The sequence below is a fragment of the Cyprinodon tularosa genome, unplaced genomic scaffold, assembly GCF_016077235.1.
Source record: "Cyprinodon tularosa strain WSP-4 unplaced genomic scaffold, ASM1607723v1 ctg162, whole genome shotgun sequence".
Lineage (NCBI taxonomy): Eukaryota > Metazoa > Chordata > Actinopteri > Cyprinodontiformes > Cyprinodontidae > Cyprinodon > Cyprinodon tularosa.
In genome coordinates this window covers 506,680-521,527 of record NW_024038460.1, presented here as the reverse complement: position 1 = coordinate 521,527, position 14,848 = coordinate 506,680, and the positions used below count along the sequence as shown (strand labels likewise).

Below are 14,848 nucleotides of genomic sequence, written 5' to 3'. Positions count from 1 at the left end.
CGGTGAGTCCTTCTTTTTCATTTCACTTTTTAAAACAAATAAATGTGTGCAGCAAATGTTGCTTTGGTTTCATCTCTTTGGTTTCGTTTGGATATTTTTCATGAATCGGAATCAGAAATACCGTACTTTAATGATCCCAGAGGGAAATTATCTTCATTACACTCTAAAAATATAAATATATACATATGTAACTTTGTGTATATATATATATATATAGATATATATTTACAGATCTAAAATATGGGGATAATAGCCATGTGTAAAGGAAAGAGCAAAAGAATGAATAAATGTCAAAAATTGTCAATATTTCTATAAATCTAAGTCAGAATTACAGAGAGAAAGGATTTCCTGTCGGCACTCTGTTGTGCATCTGGATAAGAGGAATCTTCTGCTGAAGGAGCTCCTCTGCTGGGCCAGTGTGTCGTGGAGAGGGTGTGAGGCATCGTCCAAGATGGACTGGAGCCTGGACAGCATCCTCCTCTCAACCACGGTCGTCAGTGTTCAGCTCCTCCTCCACAACATCACCAGCCCTCCTGAATGGTTTGTTTAGTCTGTTTTTGTCCACGACCTTCAGCCCACTGCCCCGGCATGTGGCAGTAAAGAAGATCATGGTGGTCACAACAAACTCATAAAAAATTAAGGGGTTTTAATTGACTGTAGGGTCCAAAAAAACACCAGACCTGACCTCTTCCCTCAGATCTCTCAGGTTAAAGGTCCAGACGCCTCGGACCATTGAAGTTACATTTATAGCTGACAGGATCTACATTTGGAGCCAAGAATAACCCCAAAGAGAGGAGGAAACCAGGATAGAATGACATAGGGCAGAGGTCTTCAATGAGGGGTCTGCAACCCCCTAGGGCAGGGGTCACCAACGTGGTGCCCGTGGTCACCAAGGGAGCCCTCAAGGAGAACATGGGGTGCCCTCAGCATCTTTTGAAAACAGAACAATTCACCAGTGGACTAAATCTGAAATGTTATTTTTTACTGAAGCTCTGATTTTGAAGCATTTATGAAGCATTTTACCATATCAATAAATTAGAACATTTGAGGATTTATATGGATTTCATAATGAGAATATCTAAAAGCAAATAAAAAATGAAAAGAAACAATAGAAATATGTTTATTATCTATGAAGTTCGGGTGAACGCCGACTCCTCTAGTTCATAGGTCAGTATTGGAAGCCCGTCCTATGACTCAGTACCCATAAAGTAGCCCTCAGCCTTAAAAAAGTTGGTGACCCCTGCCCTAGGGGGTCGCGAAAGTTTTAGTTGATTATACTTTTTTTTTTTTTATTTCCCCAATTTTTCCCAGTAGTTCAAATGTCTTTAAATCCACATTAACAGGAATTCAACACACTGTAGTAAACAGATAAATGGAGGCAAAAGATGTCTTTCAGTCATCAATGCACACATTCAGTGACACACAGGAGCTCTTTCAAGCTGGGAACCGTTTCATTCACAACACCTGTCCCATCAACCAGGAATCAGAATCAGAAATACATTAATAATCCCAGGAAGAAATTACTTTAGTTACATTACTCCACATTTAATACATTGATTATAGGACCAGTTTGATAGAACACTATTTCATACAGTATATATAATTAGGAGCTCCCTGCTCCATCTCGCCATCAGTTTGAGGTCCTTGGCCTGGAAAACGTTGAACACCACTGACATAGGGAATCCCAAACTGGTCCCTGAGCACTAACCCTCCGTTTAGCTGCCACATTAAGTGCCGTCCAAAATCCTATAGGGGGTAGGGCCAGTTGATCATCCGCCCTTAAATAGTGAGTCTGCATCAGTTTCAGGCTCGCTGGAATCCGGCAGCAGGTGTAACAGCAGCCTGGTGGTGAAGGAAACACGTTCCGTCAAATGTAAATGCTGCTGGTTTGCTGCTACTTCTTCACACTGTCAGAAAATCACATTTATTATATGGGAAAAAAATTGAATTATTTCCAAAATGGAAGGTGCTCTTTAAAATACTTGTTTTTGATCGTATGATTTGTTTTAAGAAAGGGGCAAATGTTTAATGTTAGGTTAACCTGCGCCACTGAGCTACAGCCAAGCACATGGGGTGGCACTGTGTTGCCATAGCAACAACTGCTTTTCTGTTGGAGGGAAGCTGTGAGTGAGACTTCACTGTGAGTGACACTTGATAGTGAAGGGTTAGTGGTTAGGGACCGGATTGGGCCAGGGAAGGAAGAGATTCTAGCATCGAGGAGAACAAAGAAAAAATGAAACATGAGGAAGGAAGACAATGTAGGAATACAAAAAACAAGAATGACGGAAACAACAAAGAACAGATTGTAAACAAAGAGTGACACCATGAATCAAGAAAAGCATGCAGGTCAAACAAGAAAAAAGGAAGACAATGTAGGAATCCAGAAAGGAAAGGAGAGGGATATGAAGTAGGATACAAGGAAGGAAGGACATAATTAGAGTTAGAAACCAGGAAACGAGACAAGTTAGGAAGGAATGCCAATAGAAGGGAGAATGAAATGGCCATATGACAGGAACACAAGTGTTTTACTTTCCTTGTTTTCCCTCCATGCTCATCCAGACCTGGAAAATACTGTAATCTATTTCCATACTGTTCTAGGCTGCAGAGCAAGCCTCCAATTACCTTAGATATGTCCTTGTTGGCTCTACACTAGAAAAACAATCTAGAAATAAGTAAAAAATTCTTAAATTAAGTGTATTTACTTTTAATTTGAGTAGGTAAATGAGATATTTTGCCAATGGAATGAGTATTTTTACTCTTAAAATAAGATCATTAGATAATGTGCACTTAAAATAAGAAAATGCAATTGTGTTTTCTTATTTTAAGTGTAAATTTTCTTGTTCCATTGGTAAAATGTATCTTTTACCTCCTCAATCCAAGAACAAATTCCTTCTCTAGATTTTTTCCGCCAGTGTATTAGATGGACTGAAATCTTGTATCCCATGCTGATGTCCTCCTGAAACCGCTGACCATAAATTTTAGTACGACCCCTTAAATTACTAAAAATTAAATAAATCACTGAACAGAGGTGGGGGATTGCCATTTCAGCTTCCAAGCAGCTATAACTCTGTCCTGGAACTCATTTAAAAGAATCTACATAAGCAAACAAACATTATTCAAATGACCAAACACAAAACCCATAAAAAAACACTCCAACAACCCGGGAGAACGTCAGGCTGGTCGTTGATATGCATCTGACTTGGAATGTGACTGAATACGTGAAAACGATGGACCTCTGTGCTGCTAATTGAGAAATTAACAAAGACTTAATTCAGTTGCATCTGATCTTAGCCTTTTATGTGGTAAGAAGTGTTTTTTTATGCCCCCAAATACTGAGAAATTTTGGAGAATCTACAAAATAATCAGAAATCTGCTCACCATTATTGTTTTAATGTTTTAGATTTTATTTCTAAACCTCTGATTCTAGTTATTCCATGTTAGATATTTTTTTATGAAATGCAGCTCGGCCAGAGGATGGTTTGCGGCAGATAGCCGTTCACACTGAGCCTGGTTCTGCTGGAGGTTTCTTCCTGTTAAAAGGGAGTTTTTCCTCTCCACTGTCGCTACAAGCATGCTTAGTATAAGGGATTGCCTTTGATTCAATGAGTCGATGCAATCAACTGGTTTTCCTTAGATAGAAAACTTTGAATCAATTTGACTGTATGATCTGGTTGAACCGTAAAGTGCCTCGAGATGACATGTGTTGTGAATTGGGGCTATAAAAATAAACTGAATTGTTAATTTTCTGTGTGAAAATAAAGGCCATTGTGACGTCTCCTTCCCTGGGAGGCTGCTGAGTTAATTAGCAGTGTGGCAACAAGAGAGAAACAGAACTAAGGTGGCCCATCCCACAGAGATGTGGTTCTGATAAACGTTTCATGCATGATGTGCTTCCTTTTTACTGATACTTTATCTTTTTTTTATTTGAATCGTCTCCAAAGTTATTTTGTTCCTCCTTAAATTTAGAATGTTCAGCTGTTGTTGCTCTCCTTTGTATCTGATTTCGTTATGGACTTACTCCAAGTGGGAAATGCTCTGCATTGCCATAGACCGACCTGCAGGCCCGATCAAACAGCTGTGCCCAGATCTAGCGTCAGATTGTAATATACAGATATAAGAGTTCACTTTAACCAAAGTTTCACCCTCTTCGTTGATATGGGATTAGGTCAGAGACGAGCCAAACCACAATGAAAAAAAATCAAAACCTACACTGGAAAAAATCGAGCTCTAGATAAGTCAGTTTTTCTTAAAATAAGTGCATTTGTTGTTGATTGAAGAGATAAAAGAGACATCTTGCCAATGGAACAAGACAATTTGCAGTTAAAATAAGAAAACTCAATTGCATTGTCTTATTTCACGTGCATATTATCTAATTATCTTATTGTAAGAGTAAAAATACTGATTCCATTGGCAAATCATCTCATTTACCTATTCAAATTAAGGGTAAATACACTTGATTTAAGAAATTTTCCACTTATTTCTAGATCGTTTTTCCAGTGTAGATAAGCAATTTTTCCTTAAAATAAGTGAATTTGTTCTTCAACTGAGAAGGTAAAAGAGACATTTCGCCAATAGAACGAGACAATTTCCATTTAAAATAAGAAAACACAATTGCATTGTCTTATTTCAAGTGCATTTTAACTAAATATCTTATTTTAAGAGTAAAAATACTAATTCTATTGGCAAATCATCTCATTTACCTACTAAAATAAAAGGTAAATACACTTAATTTAGACATTTTTTACTTATTTGTAGATCGTTTTTCCAGTGCAACACATTCCTCTTCTGAGAGAAACTCCTGGATTTCAAGATGGGTCTAGACATGTCAGGTTGCATAAGAAGACTTATATCCCCATTGACTGATTCCTTTCAATGCAAATGACTCAGATTTTAGCTCTCCCTGGATGATGGTGTTCCTCTCCATCTCAAAGGGAAAACCTGACTGGCCTTCAGAGGAAAGTGATTTTAGCTTGTGTCCAAAATCTGTTTTTTTGATCATGATCCACATCCCAGCTCAGACTTTCATCTGCAGGGATGGGGGAATTCGTTTGGCCTTTTTATTATGAAGAAGCAGCTAAACTGATGAGGAAAGCTATTGATTTGCTGCTCCATCTTTGCTCATATATGGTCTGGATTGACACTAAGCACAGTTATTTCTGATCAAAGTCAGTCCAATTATATTTCTAGAAAAATTTTCTCAAACAAAACATGAGAAAAAATGCTACAACAATGTAAAAACAACAAGCATGGAAACATTTAGACAAATTTAATAAGTTAGTTACTTCACAACTTGCATTGAATAGAAAATAACATAACTTTATGGATCTCACAAGGGAGAAATTCACTTGTGAGAACATAAAATGTTTTATATAACGTATGACTGAATAAATTACATTTCTGTTGTATTTCGAATGATACAACAAGATACAGTATATATATATATATATATATATATATATATGTTTTATAGTAAAAACAAATTCATGAACGCCACACTTCAAACATGTTCAGGGACATGTGGGAACATGTCAAACATGTTCATACTTTTTTAGTTTCCTGATAAATTAACCCGTATCTTTAAATTACCAATTAAAGTAAATATATTAATGTACAAGAAGATTTTTTGATCAATATTAATTTTTACATATTAGATAGCCAAAAACTATGGAAGAGGATTAGGGCCAGTGGGGGAAAAAAAGTTAACTGATTTTGAAATTTTATTTTAGTTTAGTATGGGAAAAAAGTCAGATTTCTGACTTTTTTCTCAGAGTTCTGACTTTAATCTCAGAATTCTGACTGAATTCTGACAATGAAAATAGTCAGAATTCTGAGAAAAAAGTCAGAATTCTGACTTTTTTCCCATACTAAACTAAAATAAATTTTAAAAATCAGGTAACTTTTTTTTTTTTTTTCCAGTGGCCCTAATCCTCTTCCGTAAAAAAACGTTCCCTGCGGCATATCATTTTCGTTTTTACTGAGAAAATTGTAATTTCCTATTTTTTCCTTGAGGTTTTAAACGCATCTGAAGCAGATTTAGCTTGTTAGCTCCGTTGTAGCAAAGATGCAGCTAGCTCTGAGTAAAACATTTGGTCAGAAACCAGTTAAATTCCAGCTGGAGGAAGATGGAGACTTCTATATGGTTGGATCAGAGGTATGTCCGTCTGTGGTCACTGGTTATAAAAGTTTAATTCTCAGTAAAACCAGTCGGAGGTCTCCTTCCCGCTACTAGCTAGCGTTAGCATGCTAGCGCAGCTGTAAACAAAGACATCCGAGCCTCTGGATTCACTCTGACTCTCTGAAAACTTGGATTAAATTAAACCGAAGTAGCATAATGAAAATCAACCAGACATCTTAAGATAATACATGAGGACACGGTTTCCCAACATGCTGTTGATTCGCGCTGTTTTTACCGCAATTGTTTGTCTTAAAATAAACTGACATTAAACTGGGAATTAAATTCTTAGTTTTGAGATGCTACTTAAAACCCGTTTTTACTCAAATAATTCCCATAACTCGATACACATAGTCAGACTATGGCTGGTTTTATGTTTATATATATATATATATATATATATATATATATATATATATATATATATATATATATATATAAATCAATGATATGTTTAAATGAACAAATTATAAGGTTTCCATGTGTAAAACTGGCAAAAACCATGTTTATGATTTGTTTAAAGACAAGGAAATATAAATATAAAAATGACCCACAAAAATATACTTTTTTACTTTTTGGAATAAAGAATATCACAGTTATTACATGGAAATAACTTTTGTTAAAATTCATAAATTATTCCTGATGTAATGACTTAACTGTTTCCCTGTTAATGTTTCCTTTCAGATATAATTTCTTTAAAACCAAAATATGGGAGTCAAATTTTAAAACCCATAAACTTAGATTATTTCTTTCTAGTTTTGGTTTGTGGGGTCTGTTTCTGTTTTCATGGTGCGTTTGATGTTATTTGTGTTTGGAGTTGTTCTGTTCATGTAAATGTTTTTGGTGTTTTCTTCTGTCCAGGTTGGAAACTACCTGCGGATGTTCAGAGGCTCTCTTTATAAAAGATATCCCTCGTTATGGAGGAGGTTGGCCTCGGTGGAGGAGAGGAAGAAGATCATGGCTTCGTCACACGGTGATTTTTCCTTCAGCATAAATCGAATCCTTTTGCGGTTTCAAGAAAACCGATTAAAAACGATGATTTTTAGGCTCAGGGTTAGATCATCTGGCTTGTTTTGAACGACCTTTGATAGTCGAACAGTTACGATCAACAATGTGTTTTTCTTCCAACAGCCACCAGTGTGACGCTGCTAAAAGCCTCCGAGTGTGAGGAGATCTTTGACGGGAACGATGAGAAGTACAAGGCGGTGTCCATCAGCACCGAGCCTCCAGCGTATCTCAGGTAGCCATGTCTCTGTTGGCTGTAGCATTGCTCATGTTAGCTATGGGATGTCAGTGACCACATTATTATGATCCACATGCTCCATGTGGAGAAGTTCTTCTGAGTAACTCTTCGCTTTTAATAATTATAACTAAATGGGAATTTTTACAGCTAAAAACCCAAAGATGCTGCACAGAAACTACATAATTGATTTAAAACATGTGATTCAATAACAAAGTCTATAAAATAAAGAGGCTTTGATAGTAATGAGAAGAACCAATAACAAATTGATATGGTTTTCTTTTAAAGCTCTGCATCTTCAAGTTTCAATTAGTATAATAAATACACAAATAATATAAAATATTAATGTAGCTGCCATCAGGGTCAACTCATTTAAATATTCTAATATTTAGTTAAAAACCAGTTAATACATACTAGTATTGAAATTAAAAGTTCAATCATAAATAGATAAATAAATAACCTCTAGTAAATTTATGTTTATGTATGTTGGTTAAAAAGCTGATTAAAATGAAGGAGGAACCTATGTTTTTTGTTCCACATTTCACGTTGTTGCCCATGGGAAAGATTGATTGACACAATTCTTTTTTGCACCTGGTTTTTTTCAAGAAGTTTCACCAGAAAGCTTTAAGACTGGTTTTCTGTATAAGTTAGCTTTATTCCTCTGGAGTTTATGCGGCCAATGAGGTACGACTTTGCATTACTTATATTTATTTGTGTAAAGCTTTATATTTGTTTTGAGCTAATTTGGGTTTCTGCTTCCCTTATTAGTTCTGACAGCCTTTTTTGGGGCTTTATAAGACGTGTCCACAATAAATTGCAGTTAAAACCAAAAGAACGACGTTGAGCCTTGATTATCTCTAGAGGAGTAACAATTAATTTAAAAACAAGATGTAAGAAAACCAAAGGGAAGTGTTTGATCTGCTCTGCCAGAAGTACTGGAACTATTTCTGTGGATTGTTCAACAGTGGCTCTTTGTTCTCCAATGTTTTTCTTTTAGGTTCTAATTTTTACCAAAAATGTTAACCGAACATAAAATTTATGGGAAAACCTTTCATTGTGATGCTGTTCAGAAGTTTCCCTCCAGCATCAAGCTGCACACTGGAAAAAATTGAAATCTAAATAAGTCTTTTTTCTTAAAATAAATGCATTTTATCTTTAATTAAGGAAGAAAGTGAGACACTTTGCTAATAGAACAAGACAGCTGACACTTAACAGGGTTCCCGCGGGTCCTTAAAAAGTCTTAAAAGGCATTGAATTCTTCAAAATAAAACTAAGGCCTTAATTGGTATTAAAATGTCTCAAATTAGTCTTTCTTAGGTCTTAATTTTTAAAACATCATAAATAGGATTATTTTTATTACGATTTATTTTTGTAATCTAAATAAAATGTTAAAATTGGCAATTTGGTTTTTTTTTGTTTGTTTTTTTTAAATAACAGCTCGCCATTATTGGTTCCGTCCCGATAGCGGAACCAATAAAGCGTTGTTGCGGCCGGGACATTTGGGAGATGCACCATTAACTTTTTGTCTAGAAAATCTGAGCAAGTGTAAATGTAACCAAAATTGTCTCCAGCCAAGAGTTTTCTCCACGGCTAAAACCAGGGAACATACATGAGGCTCAGTGGATTTAGTGCAAGAAGTCATTCAAGCTCAGAACGATGGGAATTAAGGCAGTGGAGTCGCACATGCGAAGCACGAAACACAAAGCGTCAAAATGGAGTTACAGAGAAACAGCCGATATTTCTCAGTTTAGTTCCACCCTTGTCTCTGCAACGCCTCCACTTATCACCAAATCAAACATACTAAGAAAACCATACAAAGAAAAATAGCTGCAAAAAAGACTTAGCACTGGTTATGTTGAGGCTTTAAAACTGATTTGTTTTGTTCCCTGCTAAAACAAAGTTTGTGAATTCCGTTAAATAATTGTTAAAATATATCTGTCATTTGTGTGTTTTTAGCTTTCTTCCTGTATGGGAAGCTTTTCAAAATTTGAAACATTAGTGCAGTGGTTTATGTTAAAATAAACATTTGGGTTAAGTTGTCGCAAGCAGGTTTTTCTTGCGTTTCTTGTGAATTTGGTCTTAAATTTTTATTTCAAGTGGCATTAAAAAGTCTTAAAAAATTGTAATTTAACTCTCCTTATGCTGTAGGAACCCTGCTTAAGTTAAGAAAAAATATTGCATTTTCATATTTCAAGTGCAGATTATCAAATTATCTTATTTTAAGAGTAAAAACTAATTCAATTGTCAAATCATCTCATCAAATTAAGGGTAAATACATTTAATTTAAGACATTTTTACCTATTTCTAGATTGTTTTTGCAGTGTAGTAAACCTATTTAAAAAAAAATAAAAAATGTAACCCCCTCCTTTCATCATGTTTCCCCTGTTCTTCACCAACTCCATTGGCTCCCAGTTCAATTCAGAATTCAATTCCTCCATCCACCTCACTGTACCCCCAGCTCGACTTGTCACCATGGGGAGCAGAGCCTTCAGCCGCTCTGCTCCCCAGCTCTGGAACTCACTTCCTCCCGACCTCCGCAGTATTGACTCTCTACCCTTATTCAAAGCCAGACTCAAAACCCATCTGTTCCAGCTCGCTTATCTGTGAATACACTGCTCTTTTCCCTATCCATGATTGTTTTTTTTTATGTTCCTGTATCTGTATTTTGTATTTTCATCTCTTTTTATTTATCTTTTGTATTATTTGTAAAGTGACCTTGAGTGTCAAGAAAGGCGCTGCTAAATAAAATGTATTATTATTATTATTATTATGTAACTCTCTGACAGGAAGCAGATTAATCCTCATTCTGCTTTATTTATCATAGGGAGCAGAAAGCCAAACGCAGCAGCCAGTGGGTTCCTACCTTACCCAACAGCTCCCACCACCTGGACGCCGTTCCTTCTTCCACCTCCATCAACAGGAACCGAATCGGCCGCGACAAGAAAAGGACGTTCCCTCTATGGTGAGGATCCTGTCTCCTTCCCGCTCTTTTGTCCGCTTCTTATTCTCCTTCCGTTCCAAAAAACATCTTCAAGTAGTACTTTAATTGTCTGATCAGAAAATATAAACAGAAATAACTAAGAATTTAACAATATTTTTTTAATTGTGGGCCATTATCTGTTAACCATTCTCCTCGCTCAGTGGAGCCACTAGCTGCCAGCTCGTTCTCCAGGCAGCCAGAGGTGACCCATCTTACAAACTATCTGCGAGGTGAATAGATGACCGGAGAAAGCCTTTTGCGAAATCTCTGCAAACCCCGGCTTCAGAAAACGGATTTTAACAAGCAGGCGTCGGGAGAATCTGTGTAGAACCGTTGAACTTCAGAAGATCTGCTGTCATTGATAGCGGATGAGACCTTAGGAGAAACAGAACAGGACCAGTAGTTGCTGGGTCTGTGGGTCCGTTGGTTCCTCTGCTGATGCATTTCCTATTTAGGCTGTAAAAAGGTTTAAAAATGATGTCTTAAATAAAAACCTTTTTGCCATTGTGTGTGAATAACGCAGTTGACTTGCTGTTTCTCAGCTTTGATGATCACGACCCGGCAGTGATCCACGAAAACGCAGCCCAGGCAGAGGCTCTGGTTCCCATCCGACTGGACATGGAGATCGACGGACAGAAACTAAGAGACGCCTTCACCTGGAACATGAACGGTAAGGACAACCTACAGCCAGGACCAGGTTCTGTTCTCCGGGTCTCCGCTGACCTTTCCTGCTTGTTCCTCAGAGAAGCTGATGACTCCGGAGATGTTTGCAGAGATCCTCTGTGACGACCTGGACCTGAACCCTCTGACCTTTGTCCCGGCCGTGGCCTCGGCCATCCGGCAGCAGATCGAGTCTTATCCCACCGACAGCATCCTGGAGGAGCAGGCGGACCAGAGAGTCATCATCAAGGTGGGTCCAGCGGCACCGGATCGGCGCTCGGTATCAGAACCCTGCGGCTCATGTTGTGTCTGTTTCCGACACCCAGCTGAACATCCATGTGGGGAACATCTCTCTGGTGGACCAGTTTGAGTGGGACATGTCTGAGAAGGAGAACTCGCCGGAGTCGTTCGCCCTGAAGCTGTGCTCTGAGCTGGGTCTGGGAGGAGAGTTCGTCACCACCATCGCTTACAGCATCCGAGGTCAGCTGAGCTGGCACCAGCGGACCTACGCGTTCAGGTGACTCTCCTTTCACGTCGGTTCTGCCTGGTAACTCGGATCGGGGTCTGACTGTCCTGTCCTCTTGTTGCAGTGAGAACCATCTCCCCACGATAGAGATAGCCATCAGAAACACAGGAGAGGCTGACCAGTGGTGCCCCCTGCTGGAGACCCTCACAGATGCAGAAATGGAGAAGAAGATTCGAGACCAAGACAGAAACACCAGGTCAGATAATCTTTTCTCCTCTATCGCTTCTCTGACTGACGAGCTTATGACGAGGAATTTCTGTTTCTCTTCTTCTCCCTGTGAACCAAAGCTTTAGTCTTTCAGTTGAAGAACAATCTCACAAGATTGTTTTACCTCTTCCCTGCATGTGCTGATGAAGTTTCTCTGTCACCTAGGTCACAGTCATTCTAAAAAAGTAAAAAAAACAATCCACTGGACTTTGTTTAAAAGTTTGAAGACATTTTGCTTCCCATCCAGGAAGCTATTTCAATTTAAAATGTCAGAAATAGCACTAGAGGGGACCAAAAACAATTAAATTTGCATGTTTTCTAAGTTCTTGTTCTACTCTATAAAGCCTTGAACTCAACGCTATTTCTGACATTTTGAATTGAAAAACCTTCCTGGATGGGAAGCGAAATGTCTTCAAACTTTAAAACAAAGTCCTGTGGATTATTTTTTTTTACTTTTTTGGAATCTTCCTTACATGTTTATGAAGGGAAATTTGTTTCAATATTATTAAAAGCAACAAACATGTTTTAAGAAAAGGAAATTTTAGGAAATTTATCAAAAGTGGAACTTTTAAAAACTTCTCAATCAAAATAAAAGGTTTTGAGAATAATTTACAAAATGCATGCAAAATTTCAGTTGGTATATTTAAAGTTTACATTTTTTAGGCATTCTTTTTGTGGGTGTAATTTTCCGATTGTATTTTTTTTTTTTCAGATTATCTTTTCATTTTTTCTGATTTTATTATTTTTAATTTGTGTTTGAAGACGGATTCTTAAGATTTCAGTCTTTTCAAATCATATTTCACTGATTTACGCTTTAACCTTCTGGATTGACCAATAGAAAAAGAGTCTTCTCTGCTTGGAGGTTAGCAGCAGCATGTATTGGACCAACGCCCAGAAGCATTTAAAAACCGTTAAAGGGGATTTATCCCCCCCAAAAATTTGAAAAAAATAAAATCAGAAAAAACTTTTTTAAAAATATAAGCAAGAAAAAGACTTCAAAAAATAAAATCTTGAAAAAAAAAAACTAGAATCTGAAAATATTTTTGAAAAAAAATTTATATTAAATCTAAAAAAAGTGAAATATCAGGAAAAAAAAGAAAAATATTTGAAAAATCTGCAATTTCTAAAAATTTTGGTTGAACTTTTGCATATACATAAATTACTCTTTAAGCCTTTTTTTTTTTAAATATGTTTTTATCAAACTTCCTTATTTAAAATATCGTCCTGCCTTTAATTACTTTGGAACAAACCTTAATTCATAGATATTAACCTGTTGCTGGTCTATTGAAGTTTGTGGTTGCACTGGGATCATGTCAACATCGGAGGGGTTGTTTTCTAATTTTCTGTCACAGAGACACAAACTGTTCACATCCATGAAAAATATTTCATCTGAGGAGCCATAATCTGAACCAGCCTGTTTCTTTGCAGGCGACTGAGACGACTGGCCAACACCGCCCCCTCCTTGTAGAACAGGACTGCTTCAGGTGAGGCAGACCTCTGTTTCTACCCTGGATCAACCCTACACTATGAGCAGAGACAGCCGGGACAAACCTCATCGACTGAAGTCTGCAGACGCATCCAGACGTTCCTCTGCAGTTCATCAGCCATGTAGCAGCTCAGTTAGTTTGTTCTGAACAATTTCTGTTGCAGACATACCTGCTTTCACTTTAAAAGAGGATTTTTTGGCCACCAAAATCAGCTCTAATGTTCCAGATCTTTTAAGTTTCTCTTCAGAATTCAGTCCTGAGTCTGGATCAGAAGGTCAGCAGGTAACTTAAGGTTCACCGTAAAGCTGCTCCTACTCCCGGATGTATTACCATGGCAACTGATGCTGGAAACTTGCTCAAAGTTTGAGCCTGTAGCACATTTAGATGAATTAATGTTGTGACCCGGCATGGAACATTTGTGTGGATATAAGCTAAACTTTTGTTTTAAAAAAGATTCCAGGATTCACTCTACTTCCTGCAGGTCAGCAAAAAGGAAAACAGGAAAAACTCTCAACATAAATCCTCCAAATATTCCTGCATATTGTGCTCCAAAGGCTGGACATGTCGGCAAGTAAATAATGTGGCCTAAGAGGCTGGGTTCGGCTCGGTTCTGATAGGAGTCCTTTTGTTTTCACAGTCCTGACAGGAACAGCAGATGGTCTCAGTATTATGGAAACTATGTTCATTTTGTCACTTCTTTTGTAAATTGTCTGACCTTTATAGTAACTGTTTTTATATGAAAATAATAAAAAAAAATCTCCTAAAAAGAGTAGACTAAGATTGAATTCATCTTTCTAATGAAAAACCGGGGTAGTTGTAACGGATCAGAGTTTACTCGAGTATTACTGATTCATTCTGAATGTCAGCTAAAGCAAATAAAACATTTTTATCATACTATGACTTGATGAAGAAAACCTTCCAAAGGATAAAAATTGACTAAAATAAAGAGATTAGTCCATAAAATCCAAACTGAAGCTTTCGTTAACAGACTGTGGCGGCGTTCAGTAATGGTTCCTTCTCATTGATCTGAACGCTCCAAGTGATTCATTATCTTCATCCGTGGGCCGCCCTGCCTGAGGTCAGTGAGTTTGCCCAAAAACTCAGTGAATTCACAGATCAACATGCTACTCTCATCTGTTCCCTCAGGAAGGGTGTCTCTGCTCAGGTTTCCATTTATTTTTGTTTCCAGCAGCAATGAGATGCTCAAAACAGAGCCAGTGCAATGTGCCAGTTCTTTTCCCTCTCTTTTTACTATCAATATATGAAGGTAGTAATTCCAGCTAAAAGCTTTATATAGATTATAAACCAACTTGCCAGTTTTCATAAAAGTAGCTTGCCTACTTTATAAAGGGGTAATTACTGCTAGCTTTATGTCTCTCTTTTAGAAGCATCCAAGCTGAAAGAACTGACTTTATCCGGCCACAAAGAAGGGACATTTATGATGAGCTGTTATTGTTTTATGTTTCAGTTGTAGCTATAGTTACGGAAGAGGATTAGGGCCACTGGAAAAAAAAAAAGTAAACTGATTTTTAAATTTTATTTCAGTTTAACATGGGAAAAAAAGTCAGAATTCTGA

General features: G+C 37.3%; 1 protein-coding gene across 1 annotated transcript; it reads left to right on the top strand.

Annotated features, from left to right (window-relative positions):
* The first annotated feature begins 6,003 nt into the window (after positions 1-6,003).
* Positions 6,004-14,044, top strand: LOC119780591 (SWI/SNF-related matrix-associated actin-dependent regulator of chromatin subfamily B member 1-like). The gene is made up of 9 exons (XM_038280675.1): positions 6,004-6,151; positions 7,034-7,145; positions 7,304-7,412; positions 10,237-10,374; positions 10,935-11,062; positions 11,136-11,302; positions 11,379-11,569; positions 11,643-11,774; positions 13,214-14,044. The coding sequence occupies exons 1-9, from the start codon at positions 6,062-6,064 to the stop codon at positions 13,251-13,253; spliced, it is 1,107 nt and encodes a 368-aa protein (XP_038136603.1). The 5' UTR covers positions 6,004-6,061; the 3' UTR covers positions 13,254-14,044.
* The last annotated feature ends 804 nt before the right edge of the window (positions 14,045-14,848 follow it).

Excerpts from the sequence above, each read along its gene's own strand:
- LOC119780591 (XM_038280675.1), top strand. The coding sequence starts at position 6,062 with ATGCAGCTAGCTCTGAGTAAAACATTTGGTCAGAAACCAGTTAAATTC. Across the intron at positions 6,152-7,033 it reads TCTATATGGTTGGATCAGAG|GTTGGAAACTACCTGCGGAT; the intron begins GTATGTCCGTCT and ends TCTTCTGTCCAG. Across the intron at positions 11,303-11,378 it reads ACCAGAGAGTCATCATCAAG|CTGAACATCCATGTGGGGAA; the intron begins GTGGGTCCAGCG and ends TCCGACACCCAG.